This window comes from Nerophis ophidion, linkage group LG10, assembly GCF_033978795.1.
Source record: "Nerophis ophidion isolate RoL-2023_Sa linkage group LG10, RoL_Noph_v1.0, whole genome shotgun sequence".
In the NCBI taxonomy this organism is placed as follows: Eukaryota; Metazoa; Chordata; class Actinopteri; order Syngnathiformes; family Syngnathidae; genus Nerophis; species Nerophis ophidion.
In genome coordinates this window covers 24,233,442-24,251,400 of record NC_084620.1, presented here as the reverse complement: position 1 = coordinate 24,251,400, position 17,959 = coordinate 24,233,442, and the positions used below count along the sequence as shown (strand labels likewise).

General features: G+C 43.2%; 3 protein-coding genes across 8 annotated transcripts in view; 2 read left to right on the top strand and 1 right to left on the bottom strand.

Annotated features, from left to right (window-relative positions):
• trmt10b (tRNA methyltransferase 10B) overlaps positions 1 to 17,031 on the bottom strand; it is a 32,419-nt gene extending 15,388 nt beyond the window's left edge. The window contains exons 1-8 of one of the 3 annotated variants that reach the window (XM_061913055.1): positions 16,697 to 17,031; positions 16,507 to 16,609; positions 16,322 to 16,443; positions 16,091 to 16,243; positions 15,934 to 16,012; positions 15,793 to 15,860; positions 15,201 to 15,324; positions 13,270 to 15,142 (exon numbers count right to left, since the gene is read on the bottom strand). In XM_061913055.1, the coding sequence (XP_061769039.1) occupies positions 14,991 to 15,142; positions 15,201 to 15,324; positions 15,793 to 15,860; positions 15,934 to 16,012; positions 16,091 to 16,243; positions 16,322 to 16,443; positions 16,507 to 16,609; positions 16,697 to 16,834 (939 nt within the window). In that variant the 5' untranslated portion in view covers positions 16,835 to 17,031 and the 3' untranslated portion in view covers positions 13,270 to 14,990. Of the gene's footprint in view, positions 1 to 13,269; positions 15,143 to 15,200; positions 15,325 to 15,792; positions 15,861 to 15,933; positions 16,013 to 16,090; positions 16,244 to 16,321; positions 16,444 to 16,506; positions 16,610 to 16,692 lie in introns of those variants that run through there. The other 2 variants (XM_061913057.1, XM_061913056.1) reach the window with 2 other exon arrangements.
• On the top strand, positions 4,447 to 12,492 carry f13a1b (coagulation factor XIII, A1 polypeptide b). 4 transcript variants are annotated; one of them, XM_061913050.1, is made up of 15 exons: positions 4,447 to 4,543; positions 8,977 to 9,179; positions 9,433 to 9,621; positions 9,688 to 9,936; positions 10,016 to 10,134; positions 10,205 to 10,312; positions 10,376 to 10,550; positions 10,627 to 10,765; positions 10,845 to 10,948; positions 11,008 to 11,096; positions 11,164 to 11,317; positions 11,389 to 11,664; positions 11,735 to 11,895; positions 11,999 to 12,135; positions 12,209 to 12,492. In XM_061913050.1, exons 2-15 carry the CDS (start codon positions 8,990 to 8,992, stop codon positions 12,348 to 12,350), a joined length of 2,232 nt encoding a protein of 743 aa, XP_061769034.1. In that variant the 5' UTR covers positions 4,447 to 4,543; positions 8,977 to 8,989; the 3' UTR covers positions 12,351 to 12,492. The 4 variants fall into 4 exon arrangements, with proteins under 4 accessions (XP_061769034.1, XP_061769032.1, XP_061769035.1 ...); XM_061913048.1 differs by lacking the exon at positions 4,447 to 4,543 and adding an exon at positions 4,976 to 5,122; XM_061913051.1 differs by lacking the exon at positions 4,447 to 4,543 and adding an exon at positions 5,064 to 5,122 and having other exon boundaries at positions 8,977 to 9,061.
• On the top strand, positions 12,948 to 13,951 carry cxcl19 (chemokine (C-X-C motif) ligand 19). Its single transcript, XM_061913058.1, has 3 exons — positions 12,948 to 13,153; positions 13,298 to 13,433; positions 13,687 to 13,951. Exons 1-3 carry the CDS (start codon positions 13,102 to 13,104, stop codon positions 13,817 to 13,819), a joined length of 321 nt encoding a protein of 106 aa, XP_061769042.1. The 5' UTR covers positions 12,948 to 13,101; the 3' UTR covers positions 13,820 to 13,951.
• Positions 17,032 to 17,959: the final 928 nt, after the last annotated feature.

Genomic DNA, 17,959 nt, shown 5'->3' with positions numbered 1-17,959 from the left:
CCAGTCCTTCTCAAGAGAACTGGTTCCAGAGCCCTTGCTGTGCGTCGAGGTGAGTCCGACTATATCCAGTCGGAACTTCTCTACCTCACGCACTAGCTCAGGCTCCTTCCCCCCCAGTGAGGTGACGTTCCACCTTCCAAGAGCTAGCGTCTGTAGCCGAAGATACTCCTATATTCAAAGACAGTATTACCGTTCAAACTGTGTATAATGTTACAGTGGCCAAAACTATTCCATATACTTGTTAAATAAAACCTCTGCCTTGTTTTAATGAATACTCAGTCCTACTAAGCTACTGTATTTTAATGTTGGTCATTATGGTGGTACTTGGAGAGTGGAAAAAGTTTAAGAACCACTGAGTCAGCTCATTTGCAAAAGCTTATTTTTGTTGCCAGTAATGCTAAATGTGTGACTTTTCTTTTAATTAGTTCATACAAAATAAGCGAAGAAGGTATCGCTATTAGGCATTTAGCCTCAAAATATGTCTCACAATATTAATGCTAATGCTAATAAGACGTTTCATTAATGCGACTGTTTCAATGATTTTCAAGGACTATAAGTTGTTTGCTCATTTGATGTACATTTGTGGTACACAAAAAGTGTAATGTTTAAAAAAAAAACAAATAAGGAATACATTTACCAAGAAAATCCATCCATCCATTTTCTACCGCTTGTCCCTCTCAGGGTCGTGGGGTTCCCATGAACAGTGTAACATACATGTTTTAGTATCACAATTATTAGTAGTAAAACCGAAAATTTATGTTGTTCAATGTGTTAGAATCAATAAATAAACGGGAGGATGAATTACAGATTTTTGAAAGAAAAAAATGGTCCTTTTTGCAGTTGCCTTCAGATTTCAGTTTGTTTTCAACATGATGTTCAATTGTCGTCTTTTGTGACGGTTTGAAAGTTTGATGGAAGAAGCAAGGATGCCAGAAGGACCATTAAAAAACATAGCCTCCATGTGTGGAGCACAGCAGCACTCCCTAATTATCTGTTTGGTGATTGCCAATGCAGTATCAGGCCCACTTTGCTGTCAAAAAGTGTATTCAGAGAAAGATGTTTCTCTTTTCCACACTCATAATTTACTTGTCAAAGCACCGGTGCTCTCAGCGCGGACCAAGCCCCCCTGGGTGATGATTTCAAAATGATTTTGCTTCTCCTTATATGCCTCTGCTCAAGCAATGTGTTTGTTCCTTGTCAGCTGACTCGTGAAGCAATGTCGCCATCTGATGGCCACGACAGGAACGTCTTCTTTTTCCTAGCTGATGAGCTAAAGTTCAAGAAAACTTCATGTTTGTCTTGAGGAGCTGAAAGGTCTTCATCAAGTTTACCAGCCATAGCACTTTATGGGTGTTAAAATAAAACTTTATGCTTGGCTTGGATTCATTGAGGAAATATTTTCGAATAGTCACAGGCTACTGACATGTCATTATCTCAGAATATCTATAACGTGGCAGTGTGTCAGGTAAGCTAACTTATTTCCAAAAGCTTATTTTTTGCCATTAACGCGATTTAACAATTATGCTTCCGTTTTATGTTAAACATTACAATTCAACCACTCTTACTACGTTTGTTGAATTATTTAAAATAAACAATATTGAAAAATACCGCTATCTGCTTTTTTGCCTTCAAATTACAACATAACGTCTGACGTCACGTGACACAATAGCAAAAAAAATGCTCAAAAAACAAACAAAAACAATAAATGTCACTGTTTTAATGATTTTTTTAAATAAATGTTAATTGTGTATATACAGATAGGATTCATAGAAGTGTAAAGATGAAATACATTTACCATGAACAATGTAACAGACATAAAGCATGTGAATTAGTAACTGCCCCTTATTTTCGTGTAGATGTTAAATGTTTAAAATTCAACTGTTCTTGCTATAATTCTTCAATGCATTTTTAAAAATCAAGCTAAAGGAAAATGTTGCTATCAATGTCTTAGCCACTTTGTCTGTTGTACAGTATGTAGCTCATCATTTGACTTTAAAATGTTTCTTACGTGTTAAATAAATGTACTATTAACACAACAATACTAATTTTATTAGATGAATTTTATAAATTCCCGTAAACAATGTTTTCCACTTTGTCCATTAATCCTTCAATTATGGAGTTGTTTTTCCTGCTGGTCACCACGTGAAACCTGCCTCCACATCTCTGCAGGAGTCCAGCCAGCTCAGTGTTTTTCAGAGCGTTTTTCTCCACGCTCTGGCCTAACGTCTCCCCCCATGTAACCAGCAGCAGCGTTCGCAGCCAAGCATCTTTTCCGAGGCAGTTCACATGGCTTTTAGCTGCTGTCCTGTACTCCCGCGTGCACGCCATATAGGCAGGCAGGAGCAGGAGGACCACTTGAGGTCCTGGACTACACCAGGAGGCACTGGAGAGGATATTTTGTCTTTGATCCGTGCCGGACTGGTCTGGTCCGTCTCGCCACCTTAGACCAATTGGCTCCACAACTTCCAGGCGGCGTCCGGCTATCTGGGTTTTCCAAGACCTGAATCCCAAATGTTTTCGGACTTGTGGAGAGTCCCCGCCCAGGATGGTAACTCCGGGTGGAGACCGTAAAGACCAGTTCTCTCCTAGAAGCAGCACACTCCAAGGTTGTCCTATAGAAGGTCTTCCAGGACTGAGATTGGGAGACCACACTTCCTTTTCGACCCTTTCTGTCTCACCCTCTTCTTCAGCCTCCAGGTGACTCACAAACTTGCCGCTATCTGCTTCCATCTTTCGGTTGCCAACTCCTTCCTGATCCATGAAGATGGACTCTTCCTGGCTTTGACTTCCAGCTGTAGTCAACTTTGTCTGTCTTTCTTCCAGACTTTGCTGGCATATTCTCAGCTGCTCGGCATACCGATGTTCCTTGAGAAGAGTCATGTCCAGCTGCGGCATCCTGCAGGTCACCTGCTCCATTTGCACTTCCACCTGTGAGGTACGCTGGAGCAAGTCTTGATGTACCTCACCTTTCAGTCCTTTAAGGTGATCCTCTTTCTGTTTGACCTCCTCAATGCAGAGCAAATTTAGCTGCCGTCTTTCTCTGTTCTGGATGTGTCCCACCTTCTTGAACTTGCCTTCTCTCTCTACGTGTTGTTTTTGCTTTGCCTCAAGACATCTCGCAAGTTCTCGCTCTTTTATTTCAAGCATCTCTTCTTTCTTCTGCTGTTGTCCACATCTTCTGGATTCTTGTTTTAGACACTTGCTCTCTTTCAGCTTATGCTCTCTTTCAACTCTTTCTCTCACCCTCACAACATTTTGGTGACTCTCTTTCTCCAAACGACGTAAAGCTGCATCTTTCTCTCTGACAATCAGTCGCATGCGTTCAATCTCCTTCTCATACTCTTCCATCATGTTGTTGGTCTCTTTCTCCACCTTGCTTGTGAGCTCCTTCAGCTCAGACCTGGTTTTCTCTGTGGTCAGCCTCATCTGTATCATCTCTCTCTGGCTCTCTTTGGCCCTCTGTTTCCAGTGACGGAGCTGCTCCTCCCTTTTCTCCAGTTGTTTCATCACATCCTGTGTTCTCCTCTCTTGCTCTGCTTGGCGTGTCCTTGTGGCTTCTTTGTGCTCTTCTATCATGACCCTCAGCATGTTTACCTCATCTTCCTGTCTCTGCTCTTCACTCCATCTTCCCAGTTCAGCCTGCTGGTCATGTACTTTTCTCCTCAGGTCTTTCAGAAGGTCATCTTCCAGCTCCTTCTTGTCATTGCTATTAAGTATTTTTCTTTGATGCATTTGTTCTTTCTCTCTTGTGCTTCTCTCCATCCCCTTATGAGTCAGATGAAGTTCTTGATTTTCTGCCTCACGTTTTTCTCCCATGCATCTTAGCTCCTATTCTTGTCGATTTCATTCTTGTCCTCCTTTTTTAACACCATCGCCTTCTATTTTTCACTTGCTAGCATCTCTGAGACTTGGGATAAGTTTGAACTCTTCTTTGCACTGCAGTTCTTTTCTACGTCGTTATTAATATTTTTGCTCAACTTCTTTATTTATCTCATATTTTCTCCAAGCCGCTCTCTGACTTCATATTTTCTCCAAGCCGCTCTCGGATTTCCTTCTGTTGATCGACTTCCTGGTGGTGTCGAACGTGTCGGGCCTCAGCCATCCCTTCAGTTTCTCCTGAGATATACATTCAATATAATGTATAATATGTATATAATATCCTAATGTTTTCTTTCTGTAATATTATTTTGGACTCTCTGCTTTCTCCGCTCGGTGATGTTGACGTTGCACAGGGTTGCAAGCAGCTGTGAGTCCATTGACACCAAAAAGTTATTCCTGAGTGAGTACACGTTCCTGTAGGACTTCTTCTTTCTTCCTAGAAAACGTCCTAATCTGCATGGACAGCCAACCTGCTCATGGCTGGTCTTTACACTATCAGCTAGTCAATACGTTCCACCTCTTCCCTTTTTGTTTCCTGTGTGGCGTCAGGGGAGGAGCCTCGTTACTGCTGCAATGAGGAGCATTAGGCCATCGCTAGCACCATTGAGCGGCACAAAGCGTCAGGAAGTTTTGCGACACAATGTGCAACTGTTAAAAGTGTGAGGTGGGTGGTCTATGCGCACTGATACTCTAATGCTTGACTATTTGCCCCCCTCTGACGTTTTGAAGAACACTAAAAAGAGAGTTTTCTTCCGTAAACATGACACACAATCACATTTTTTCAAACTTAGAACAGACTTGGTTGGAGGCCAGCTGTTGGTTTCCAGCAAAAAATATGCTTCTTTCCGAAAGGGAGGGAGGACGGTTTGTCCCTAAAAGTTGAGGACACCCTATTGGACAACGATCCAGGTGAAGGTGAATAAACGATGGCAGGTTAACCTCACTTGTGTGCACTGGAAAGGATCTGTTGATTCTCTACTTCATTGTTTTACACCTGGCAGCAAGAGAAGCTCTGTCCGTTTGTATGAACATCTCAGATTCCACATGTTCTTCCTAAATGGGACTAACGGTGTGAGTGTGTGTAAAACACACACACTTTCACACTAGCTGGGGTCCCGCCCACCAGTGGACTAACCACCAATACACTATTTAAGCAGAAGCAGCTGAGCGGGGGTGGGGGACGAAAGCGTACCGTCTTTCTTGGAGGTGTGTCTTCACTTGGAGACCCTTTACAAAGTTCTTGGTAAGAAACTTTTTGTATTCTCCAAACTTTTTTTTTTGAACTTCCTTGCATGTTGTGAATATTCAAGTATCGGGGATTAATGTGTGAAATGTTTGAAGGATTTTATTTGTGTTTGATCTTCACTGCTGTTTGGGGACACTTAATGTCTTCATAAACCTTACAGCTGCGTTACTACTTTGGGCTTGTCAGTCACGACATGTCACAACAATCTTTGCAAAGTACTCTCACTTGGTTGGTCATTACTTCATCATCTCTATCCAAACTCTGACGCCAGCTAGGAGGACCATATGAATCTTAAAGTGATCCTGCCGTTCTGATCTCAAATAACAGTCATGCCCCAAAAAATTTTTTATTATGAGTGACTCCTGATGTGGCTTTTTTCTCTTTTTATGTGTTTTTTAGCAATTATTTACATCTGGATAGCTAGTTATTTGACTTGTTGGCTGTTAAATTGCACTCAGTGCCAGGAGGATAATGGGGAACATGTGCATCCTTAAAGTGTTGAATATGCAGAGCAGAGATGTCCAAAGTGCAGCCCGCAGCTTGTTTATTATTGGCCCTCAGCATATTGTAAAAAATAGAATTCATTCATTAGTAATGAGTTGTATAATTAATAATTACACTACTGTCCTTTTTCACCAGTCTCACACAAAGCTGAAAGCTGGTTTGTACATTAGCGTGGAGGTGGCGGTGTACGCTATGCCAGCTTGCTCTTTCCCATCCAAGAAAAATCAAGCCTCATGTTGCGGCTAGGTGGATCATAAAGACTGTGATTAGTCGGCTTTAAATACATTATTTCTTGTGTGTATGCGACATGTTCATGAGAAAGATCACTTAAGTCCTGAAGAGGTGGGTTTTGAGTCTGGATTGTATAAGAATGTCTGGTAGGGGTGAGTTTCATAGTTGGGGAGCAGAGTAAAGGGAAATATGCAAATTATTGATGTGGAATTGAATTTGAATAATTAACCCCAGGGAAGGACAAATTTGAGGAATTGTTGTTACTGAGGGAGAAAATGTCAACTGTCAATGTATTTACGAATTACATTGCCAAGAAGGAGGGGGTGATTGATGACGAGGGATGCTTAGGACAGAGCCTTGAGGCATGCCTTTAGGCATGATAAAAGTGACTGTTGTAACACATCTAGGGTTTCCCGCAGCGCCTTGTTGTTTAGGCGGCCACCTTAACAACAAAGAGCCACCGTCTAAACTAAAGTCTTAAAATAAAAAAAAAAACAACAACAACATTTTCTTCCCTGTCCAGCTTCTCAGGCAAATTATATAGTTGATGTAGATGTCCATATCGGCCGTTCAGATTTACTTTACAAAAGAGAAGTGTAGGATACTTCTCTTGTTTTCTTTATTTGTATTTGACTTTATTAAATGTATTTATATTATCATTTGGTGCTAAGCTAAAGTCTTAACAATCTGCTACGCTTCGTACTGCCTCTGTCAGGGCTTTTCTGCAGCACCCAGCATTGTCCCACCCACACGACCATCTGATTGGTTACACGCAGAGCGGTAACAGCCAATCAGCAGTGCGTAATCAGAGCGCATGTAACAGCCAATCAGCAGTGCGTATTCGGAGCAGTAACAGCCAATCAGCAGTGAGCATTCAGAGCACATGGGTTCAGTTATCATGGCAGAGGCAGGCAGAGAGGAGAGACGTGCGGGTTTGCGGAAAGGTGTTTAGCAGGTGAGCATAATGCAGCGGACTCTCCACAAATGATAATAAACACCTCCCAGTCAACTACTAGTAACATCACCGTTGACTATATTTTAAATGAAGAGTTTATGTCTCTGATAGTTGATATAATGATGTAAGTGCATCATAAAGCCTACATGAACTCCATGGTGTTCGGTGCTTAATAGTCTTTCCTATTGCTATTATACTATTTTTTCAGCCATAGTTACATTAATCATTAGTAAAGTAGCAGCCGAGTTTCCCTGCTATCACATCTTGATAAAAATATATCATTTACATAATTAAAATCAACTACATGCTTCCCAAATGCTGTAATAAATTAAGCATGATGAGTTGAGTATATGTCAGCATGTGGCCCCACTTTTAACTCTTTTTCAAACGCTTATTGCCAAGGCTTATTTACAGTAAATCATTAATTTGACTTGGTCATTATTTTGTCTTAGTAAATCAATATTTACTAAGTCAAAAATAATTCCATAATTAGTATCTCAGGTAACTAGGACTGTTTTGTGCTTTGGTTTTACTTTAGGTAAAAAATATTGAGATATATATCATATATCGCCACCCGGCCCTCTCCCCGTCCGTCCACCTGTCCCGGGCAACGCCCCCTTGCCCGTGGAGCGACACCACCTTAACTAACAAATGTTCTTGGGGAAACACTGCCATCCATTAGTTCTGTCAGTTGCCATAGGTGCTCACAGTTGACTCACCAGGTAACAGCATCTGTAGTGTTTCAGCTTAAATTGTATTGCATGAAGATTCACGTCTGCATTTTAAGGGACTTCACAGAAGCATGAATCAGGCTTAAGATATGTGTTAGGAATGTGCTGTTTGATCGGCCGCCGGTCACAGTATTGGGCGATTCTCATTAAAAAAAGTATGTGATCGCCATTGTAAATTATTGCTGATCAGAGATGCAGAACACCTTTAAAGTTAAAGTCCCAACTATAGTCACCCACACCAGGTGTGGTGAAATTATCTTCTGTATTTAACCCATCCCCATGTTCACCCCCCTGGGAGTTGAGGGGAACAGTGAGCAGCAGCGGTGGCTGCGCTCGGGTATCATTTAGGTGATTTAACACCCAATTCTAACCCCTGATGCTGAGTGCCAAACAGGGAGACAATGAGTCCCATTCTTATAGTCTTTGATATGACCTGGCCGGGGTCTGAACTCACGACCTTCCAGTCTCAGGGTGGACACTCTAACTACAAGCCCACTTAGCTGACACTATTTATTTTCAGGCCCCTGGCTGCCAACCGGCTAGCAGCTTATTATATGTTTTCATACACAGCGTGGAGCCGCTCCCCTAAGCTAATAATGATCACCTCCATTACTGCGACTAAACTGAATTTATTAGTATCTTAAATATCATTATCACGTATCATTATCTCTGGAGGACAAGGCTTAATTTGTTACACACAGAGAGCAAGCCCAGAGCAGGCTCGCTAATAGCTTAGCCAACCTCTTAAGATAGCCAGTAACAACACCAATAAATAAGTGCTTAGTAAAGTATAAGAAGTGTAGATGGAACCACAATGCAGCAGAAAGTATGCACATATTAACATGAAATCAACAGATAGATAAATAAGTGTTCAAAGAGAGTATAATATAACAGTTACTATCAGTTTTGTCAGCTTTGTCACAGCCAGAAGAACATGTTCTCTCAAAATATTTTTTGGGTCATCTTTGTTAACTCTTGTTACACACTGAAATAAATAAATAACAATTATTCCCTGGACACGTGAGGACTTTGAGGGGGGAGTAATATATATATTTTCCCAAGTTATTGTGTACCATGGACTTTTTATTCGATCGAACGATTGTGTGTAGTAAAAGAGAAGAATGAACTAGTTTTAATATCGTGTTGATGATGTTAAACTGTCGATAGCACTCCCCATAAATGAATGAAAAAGTGTACAGGTAATAGATGTGCTCTGCATCGTCCAATTTCACTTATTAATGATCTGAGTCGGCAGTATAAAACCCTGATCAGAACATCCTTAATAGAAATGTTATGTTCAAATAGCTTAGCACATATTACCCTACATTAGATTGGTTTTCAGAATGCTGAGTTAAATGTCGGAGTTCCTTTTCCTTGGAAGGTTTATACACCAGGCCATGACATAATTTATTTGCCCTTTTGTCTTCAAGAACTGTCACCACCATGTCTGATCAGTCTGCCACCACAACCGACCCCTCTACCGCCCCATCTGCACCTACCAATCCCGATGTTAAGGTGAGCAACCGCGGCCGCACCTCTGCTCCGATTGCCAACGCCAACTCGGCTGAATACGACGTCCCCGAGTTTGAGCTCTTTGGCGCGGTCGGACCAAGAGGACTTCCACCTATGACTGGTAATGGACAACTGGCTGGAAAAAGATATGTCTTGCAAGCAGCACAGCTGCTCATCACCCATGAAAAGTTTGACACTTGATTGACACTCTTGACAGGATAAACCCGCTTCCTGCTTCCTGTCATCTCATCACGCTCTCTCACAGCTGCAAATAAAAGATATCTTTGCATGATTGACAGCTAACAACTCACTCACTAATCTAGCTTCAAACACACAAGACATATATGTAAGCTAAATTTAAAATGTGTGTCCAGAGTTCCTAGACGTCTGGGATGTGGACATGATGAGGAAACAAGATGAGACCAACAAGGTTCTCCACCACACAGCCATGTACCACTCTGAATATCTCATCGTACGCAGAGCACAAGAATTCCAGATCAAAATCACCTTTAACCGTCCCTACGATGCAAACAAGGACAAGATTGCTGTGGAGTTTGTCATCGGTGAGCCAACATGTTCACACAGATCCACGAACATGTCAATCACCATTGTCTGGTCTTGTCTCTCAGGTGCCAGTCCTCAGTACAGCAAGAACACCTACATTCCTGTGTTCCCCAACGAAGAGCGCCGGAGTCCCTGGCAGGGGCGCATCATCAAGACCTCTGACAACATGCTCATTATGGGCATCATACCCACCGCCACCAGCATAGTGGGCAAGTACCATATGTATGTTGCTGTCGTGACCCCCTTCGGTATCCGCAGGACCAAGCGGGATAAAAGCCGCGAAGTCTACGTTCTCTTTAACCCCTGGGCAGCAGGTGAGTTTAGGCTGCCAGAACACATCCCCCCGCCAGCCCCGACTGAGCAGGAACGTGAGCTGATGTTGTCTTTCCTTAGCTGATGCTGTATTTCTGGATGACGACACAGAGAGGGAGGAGTGCGTGATGACCGAGACGGGAATCATCTACCATGGCTCCCATGATGACGTTGCTGAGAGGCACTGGAACTATGGACAGGTGAAAGTGAAATCAACTGCTCGTATTTTCAAATGGCTAATTTTTTGCACCGTGTTGTTCTTGTGTCCAGTTTAACTACGGCGTCCTCGATGCATGCCTATACATCCTGGACAGGTCTGAGATGCCCATTGCCAACCGAGGAGATCCCATCAAGGTGGCCAGAAAGGCATCTGCCATGGTGAGTGAATTCAGTTTCTCTTTGAGCACAAGTGCAGACTTTAAACAAGTCAAATTCCAACAGCTGGACAATCGGGACGATGGTGGTGTGCTGGTTGGGAACTGGAGTGGCAACTACACTTACGGGGTAGCGCCCACTGCCTGGACGGGCAGCACAGAGATCCTCCTCACCTACGCAAACAGAAAGATTCCAGTCTGCTACGCTCAGTGCTGGGTTTACGCCGGCGTCTTTAACAGCTGTGAGCACTCCTCCGTGCGGTGCTGACTTTTTTTCTTCTTCAATTTCAGAATGTCAACTCTTCTTTGGTTTTGCAGTCCTGCGCTGCCTGGGAATTCCATCTCGAGTCGTCACCAACTTTGTCTCCGCGCATGACAACGATGGAAACCTGAAGACGGATGTCATCCTAGATGAGAACGGTCGCATGGATCGCAGCCGCACACGGGACTCCATCTGGTACAAAAAATCCTGGTGTCAAACTTATCAAGCCTGGTCCTCCTCTAATCACGCTGTACTTCCATGTCGGCGCCATCAGGAACTATCACTGCTGGACCGAGTCCTACATGTCCAGACCGGACCTCCCTGCCGGCTTTGGAGGTTGGCAGGTTGTGGATGCAACACCGCAGGAGACCAGTGATGGTAACTATGAAATATAATTCAAGTCATGGTTCACATACAAACCTGAGGTCTTCTTAAAGGCATGTACAGATGCGGCCCAGCATCAGTCCACGCCATTAAACACGGTTACATCTGCTACCCTTTTGACGCGCCCTTTGTATTTGCTGAGGTGAGTTAGTAAGTGTCTGAGCCATGGTGGAGCCAACATGGTGCCCTTTGACGCCCTCTACCCGCAGGTGAACAGTGACATGGTGTTTTATTCCCGGAGGAGAGATGGAACCATGGAAACAGTCAAGGTGAATCGCTCCCATGTCGGCCGCATGGTTTTGACAAAAGCAGCCGGCACGCAGGACCGCCGTGACATCACTGAGCAGTACAAGTTTCCTGAAGGTGGCTTAGGAGCCTCTCTTATTTAACCATCACACTCTGGAACACACCAACATGTCATCGCACCCATGCAGGCAGCGCTGAAGAGCGCACAGTTATGGAGAAAGCAGAGCTGTACAGCTGCAAAAGAGAGACGTCCAACCCTCCCATTGCGGATGTTGACCTTCTTCTGTCCAACTTGGAGGTCAGCCTGGGCGACGACTTCCAGTTGAGTTTGGAGTTTGTTAATCGCAGCAACTATCGGCGCACCGTGGAAGCCTATATAAGCGGCAGCGTGATCTACTACACTGGCGTCACCAGCTCCGAGTTCTTGTTCACCACCCCTACCATCAAGATTGGGCCGGGCCAAAGTAAATGATGGAGCGGGGGTAAAAGGGGATATGATGGACATGAAAGAGTAAACGTTTTTTTTCTGTTCAGATGTAAAGGAGTCTGTGAGCGTGGAGGCCAAGCAGTATATGAAGCTGCTGGTGGAGCAGTCCAACTTGCACTTCATCGTCACAGGGAAGGTCATTGAGACAGGCCACATTGTCACCGCCATGAAAGTCGTCCGCCTGCATAATCCCGTTCTCCGTGTCAAGGTGGAGACTCAGCAATACCCTGCTCAACCTCACAATGTGCTCCAATGTCAATGGTGTGTGTGTGTGTGTGTGTGTGTGTGTGTGTGTGTGTGTGCCATGTCAGGTGTCAGGCCCAGCTGTGGTGAACGAGGAGATGATGGCAGTCGTGGAGTTTACCAACCCCTTCACCACCAGCCTTGAAGATGTCAACATCCGCATGGAAGGATCCGGAATCATGATGCCTATGTCAAAGCACTACAAGTGAGCCCCGCGCTAGTGGAAATCATGTGTTCTGGTCTAAATCCGCTCACTCAGTTTTGTTTGCTGCTGTCAGGCTCATTACAGGAGGCTCCTCCATCACTTGGAGCGAGTTCTTCAGCCCACAGAGGGCGGGCACCAGCCGATTGATCGCCACCCTGGACTGTCCCACTCTCAGGCAGGTGCACGGTGAGGCCACACTCACTGTGGAAGCCTGAGGATGGACGTTCAAGCTAGGAAGTTGACTGCTTTATCTGCATGTTACATTAAAACAAATAAAAGATGCAGCTTACATGCATTAATGTCACTTTGACAATCCTCCAAGCTCAGTCAAATAAATGATCGAAAGACCCACATGTACACACGTCCATTATTGTGTCTCGCTGTCTTCTTCACCCTAAACATGTGTGTCCTAGTGTATTTGTGTGTGCGTCAAGTCTTTATTTTGTTGAGGCTTTACATGATCCAGCCACAAATGTGGCAGCGTCATAACTTGTCAGTGGTCAAAAGGCCCCACTGATGGCAGCGGCCGAGAGGGGGAGGGTACATCCAAATGACAAACAAAAACCACAAACACGCGTTGGACCTGATGATAGTCATGATGGAGCCAGCTGATGAATCCCATAATAAGAAGGAAAGTCCCTGAGAGCAACATCAGCATCTTTCAATTGAACCACACGCAACCTCTTTGTTTGCTTCCTCTGATGGCGAGGTGGGTGTAGGGGAATGGGGGACTGTGGACCAACATATGGTCCCCCCCCCCCCCCCCCCCCCCACACACACACACACACACACATTCATACACACAACTAGCTGGGGAAGCTATGAGGAAGTGAAAGTGCATGTTGACATTGATCCAACATCAGAAGTTTGCATCCCATGACTAACTTCAAAGTCCTATTCTGAGGCAGGTCACATTACTTTTTCATGCATACATAGTGTAACACACGCTTGAGGAGCACACACAGCATGAAGATCATCACCTTGCTCACATTCTGCAGCCTGCTCGCCCTCGTTTGCGGTAAGCACACACACACACACACACACACACACACACACACACACAAACACACACACACACACACGGTCATTGCATGTCAACTTCCTTCTTAACGAGTCAAAACTGCTTCATCAGCATTTTGAGTTGAGTGACCTGATATTTTAGGCATGCCACCCCTGAGCCGTGACTTCAACACACACTGCCACTGCCTGCAGTTCGAGACCAGGGTCATACCACCGGACAGCCTGCGGAGCATCAGGCTGTTGTCTGAAGGGCCACACTGCACCAACGTGGAGGTCATGTAAGTCTTCTCGACCTTTGACATGTCCTAAGCGTTTGGCTCAATTCAGTACTTCCTGATGCTTGCTGGATGTTCTTTACAGAGTTTGTTTTTACTAAACAAGAATTCAAACTTTACCAGGAGTTCCACAAGGCTCTACTCTGGGTCTCCTTGACTTTGACTTTACAGTTTATTTTTGTGGACAGTCAAGACAAATATGTCGTAGACTTTATTGAGAAACACAAGAGTTGAAACGTCTAATCTCTCTGATCAGAGCCATCTTGGCGAATGGCCAGCGGATCTGTCTGGACCCTCAGTCCTTGTGGGTCAAGAAGTTGGTCCACTTTGTTCTGGAGAAGCAGAGAAATCAGAAGGAGGGTGTGCAACGCCCCCGGGTTCCAGTTTGATGGGACAACAAGACGAGCGCCTGTCTCAAAATAATAAGACACTATCTTTTCTTATAAGTGAACATATCAACAGTCTGTGTGTAATAATGTGAATTGCTAAATAAAAATGCATTAAAAGTATGATGAACAAAATGGTTGTGTACTTGGTTCATCAAGAGAAGGCCAGTGTCACATATTTGACTTTTAATGGGTGAATCAGTTTATTATGCCATAAAATGTACTAATGCTAAGACAGCAACTCAAATTTGATTACATAAACATAAAAATGAAGAATCATTAATTTAAGTAATACTATGTTCCAAGTGTTGTGGACATCTCTATCATGGCAGAGTTTGATATGAATCTCTAAAGCAACACACAAAGTCAAACAACAAATATTCTTCATCAAAAATGTATTGGAATACAAAGATTTATAAAAAATGTTTATGGTTTTTTAAATAAACACTGTCCGAAATTACATGTGGGCAAACTACAGCCGGTTAATCTTTTTAATCTTGCCTGCGGAATGTTTTCGAAATCATATTTTCGAACCTTTAACGTCAAAAGGCAATATGTATAGCAATGCTACTTTTGAATTCCAGTAAGTCTTGAAGTATAGAAATAATTCAAATTGTTTGTGAAGCTGTAGACTACGCGATAACGGGTCATTACGGTAATCATTGGGACTGTGTGACAGTAGCTGCAGGAGGACGACGCTTTGATACAAAGCTCAGAAGGGGGTTTGTTAACAGAACAGAGCGAATGTGTGTGACGGAAAGGGAAAGAGAAGCTACAAAAAAAACCTAGTATTTAATCAAACATTTGAGTGTTTTGTAGTTTTTATGTTTTGTGGTGGATAGTCACATACTCTTGGATGTTTTGTACTTGATAGTTCATATTGTAAATCCCAATTCCTTGACTCATGTACACTTGTTCAGTAGAAAATCTGTTAAATCTGATTCAGCATTTAAAGTAGTCCTGAAAAAACGTATACAAAAACAGACTTTTTTTTAAACTAAAAGTTGATAAGTTTTTAAGCCCAATGTGGTCCATAGATCAAAGTTTGCCAACCGCTCAACTAAATGTTCGATGTTAGTATGTGTCACGTGCTCATGTCCTGTTTTGTGAACAGTTTAGTTCCTTAAAAGTGTACTTAAAAAGACAAAATGTAGCCATGTGAACTGTCAAAAATTTAAGCCGGAAGTTGATGTTGCAGCAGAGGATCATGGGAAATGGAGTCCTGACAATGTGGTACCACCACATAACCCTTTCCCTGAGGGAACCACTTGTTCAGAGCGTGTGTCCAACTGCCCGTGTCGTACAACGTCAGTATGATGTCAAACACTTGGAGCAGAAAGGCGTGGTCAGCATCGACACACACGTGACGAAGAACGTCGCTCACCTTGATTGATGGCCAGAATCTTAGAGTGGAAGTTTTTGCCGTTTTGCTTCTTCTGCATGTACTCGTCGATGGGGAGCCTCACCACGTGGACGCCAAGTTCCTTGGCCCGACTGAGGCTCAACGTCTGCAGCACAGAAGAGTCAGGAAGTGACTTTGGAGTTGCAATCATTTGGAAGACGTGATAATAATAATAATAATAATAATAATAATAACAATAATAATAACAATAATAATAATAATAATAATAAATTAGGTTTATATCGCGCTTTTCTAGACACTCAAAGTGCTTCACAGAGAAGTGAGAACTCATCATTCATTCACACCTGGTGGTGGTAAGCTACTTTCATAGCTACAGCTGCACTGGGGTAGACTGATGCAAACGTGGCTGCCAGTTCACGCATACGGCCCCCCCGACCACCACCCATCATTCATAATTCCTTCACCAGTGTGAGTGGCACCCGGGAAAAAGGGTGAAGTTTCCTGCCCAAGGATGGCAGCGATTTGAACGGTAAGAGGCGGAGACCGAACCTGCAACTCTAAGGTTTCTGGCACGGCCACTCTACCCATTACGCCATGCCGCCCTGTGATGTACCTTCTGGATGCTTTCGTCCACAAGCCCTCCAAGAACGTAGACCTTGTCCTGCTCTACACGCTCCAACACTGATGGATTGAGGACACAGATGTCAAATTAGAATATTTCCTTTTAGTTTTGGAGCAGAGAAAAGCAATGCACCTTGTTCAGCGTCTGGTGAGAGGTACACAAGACTTTGTGCAGGGAAAATGTCCAGACAGCTCTGCTGTGTGATTTCCATCTGATAGAATGACAGATGTGAGAGAACCTTCACGCCAGGAATCGAACAGTGTGTTTGTTTACATAGGAAAGGACTCACAGCGTAATGCAGGAAGCCGGCATTCATGCGAACACACTCGCTGAAGAGGCGACTGTCCTCTTTCAAGTCTGTCAGGAACAGGTGGAAGGGTCGCAGTGCCTGCTTGTTGGATCCGTAAAGTCTGCGTAACTGCGCCGCGAGTCTGCTGACCTCCTGCATCACAACACGTGACACCTTTAAGAAAAGCTTCGCACAGCACGAGCATTTAAACCTACTGAGAGTTTAGTCCACCTTGTCAGACATGGAGTGTGTCATGGAGAGGTCGACACACACTTTGAGGCCGCTGCAACGAGCCTCAGCTAATCGCTCTCTGCTGATGGCCTTCATGACCCGCTTGCTAAGCTGAGGGGACGCTAACACACAAACACCAAACATTTTCTACAATCTTTTAATTTATATTTTTTCCTCGTCCTTACTAGACTCTCGGTTGAACTTTTTCCTTCGTTTCTCCTCTTTCCTTTTGCTCTTTTTAGCCGCCAGCTGCCTCTGCCAGTGTCGCTGCTTCCTCATCACATTCTTCTGTCCCAACACAGCATTACAAGTTGGCAATAAAATGAATCTAAAGGTATTTTAACGTGTCGTTGTTGCCTCTCCCCACTTACTTACTGAACAGTTGGCTTGGTTTCTCTCAGGTGTGTCCTGGAGATCCCCTTCCTTCTCCTGCATGTCGAGGCACAGCAGCTCCATCAGTTCTGAAGCTTCATCTGCTTGCTTTTCACTCCAGTCTGACGAACCCTCAGCCATTTTTAGTCATAAACAATGTGGACAATATAATGTCCTAAGACGATGTCTGTATGTCTAGTATGACATTTGACAAAATGTGATAAATTACAGTATATATTACATGTATATAAAGTCCAGTGTAATCCTTAGGGGGAAAGACAGCCAAGGCAGGAACTAAATGTGAGTGGAACGTTAGTGTCGCATGTATATGACGTCACGATGTGCCCACAAAAGAGTATAATCGCCTTATTTTCTCTGTTAATAGGAGAACATTTATGGTCAGTGTATGTTTTAATATTTGATTTTGATTTTCAAAAATGGGAATCAAAGAAAAAATATTTGTTTATTTTATTTACATTCAGTCATGTGAAAGTGTGTATTGAAAATTGTAGTGTATTAATGTGCATGCTGACTCAGCGTTGTTTGTCCTGACTGACTTGCCGTAGTTGAGTTGTGTCTACTTAGCATGCTCACCAAGTGCTGTACATTGAGTGTTGATGATCCCTCTCTAGAGTGTATGCTACTGCTACTCCCAAGTCATATATAAAAGTTACTTAACGTGTGTGCTACCTCGTTATTTGAAGACATAACAAAAATCAAAGCGTTTTTTTTTTCATGTTGAAAAGCAATAACTCGATCCAAACATCGTTTTTTTTTTTCATTTTATATTTCACATAACAAAAGCCAGTATCATCAGTCGGCGAAAACAAAAACATAACCAAAATCAGATGTGTCTTTAATATTTTGACATGGGAACAGGAAGTTGCTACTTTAACTACAGGCCATGCGTGGTTGGGCCAGTCGGAGGAATAACTATTAAAGTATGTTGTTAGTTTTTATATATATAATCAGGATACAACATCTGGATTTTTCCTACAGTCTGCGTTTTTGTTTTTAAAATAGCAATTCGCGGTGTCCGAAAATAACAATTTGTTTTGGTCCGTTTTTTTCGTTTCTGTTGACTGTTTTCTATTTATTTTATGTACATGAAATATTAAATTAAAATCAAACAATTTGGTTGTATCCATTTGATACAAAAACGAAGAACACTTTTTCTATACTGTCTTTTGGTATTCCAAAAATGAAAGTAACTAATCGTTTTCGCTCTTAAATTCCTGTCGTCTTCGGTAAAGTACGTATCCATTT

Excerpts from the sequence above, each read along its gene's own strand:
- cxcl19 (XM_061913058.1), top strand. The coding sequence starts at position 13,102 with ATGAAGATCATCACCTTGCTCACATTCTGCAGCCTGCTCGCCCTCGTT. Across the intron at positions 13,154-13,297 it reads CCTGCTCGCCCTCGTTTGCG|GCATGCCACCCCTGAGCCGT; the intron begins GTAAGCACACAC and ends CTGATATTTTAG. Across the intron at positions 13,434-13,686 it reads TGCACCAACGTGGAGGTCAT|AGCCATCTTGGCGAATGGCC; the intron begins GTAAGTCTTCTC and ends CTCTCTGATCAG.
- f13a1b (XM_061913050.1), top strand. The coding sequence starts at position 8,990 with ATGTCTGATCAGTCTGCCACCACAACCGACCCCTCTACCGCCCCATCT. Across the intron at positions 10,551-10,626 it reads CGCCGGCGTCTTTAACAGCT|TCCTGCGCTGCCTGGGAATT; the intron begins GTGAGCACTCCT and ends TTGGTTTTGCAG. Across the intron at positions 12,136-12,208 it reads CCTATGTCAAAGCACTACAA|GCTCATTACAGGAGGCTCCT; the intron begins GTGAGCCCCGCG and ends TGCTGCTGTCAG.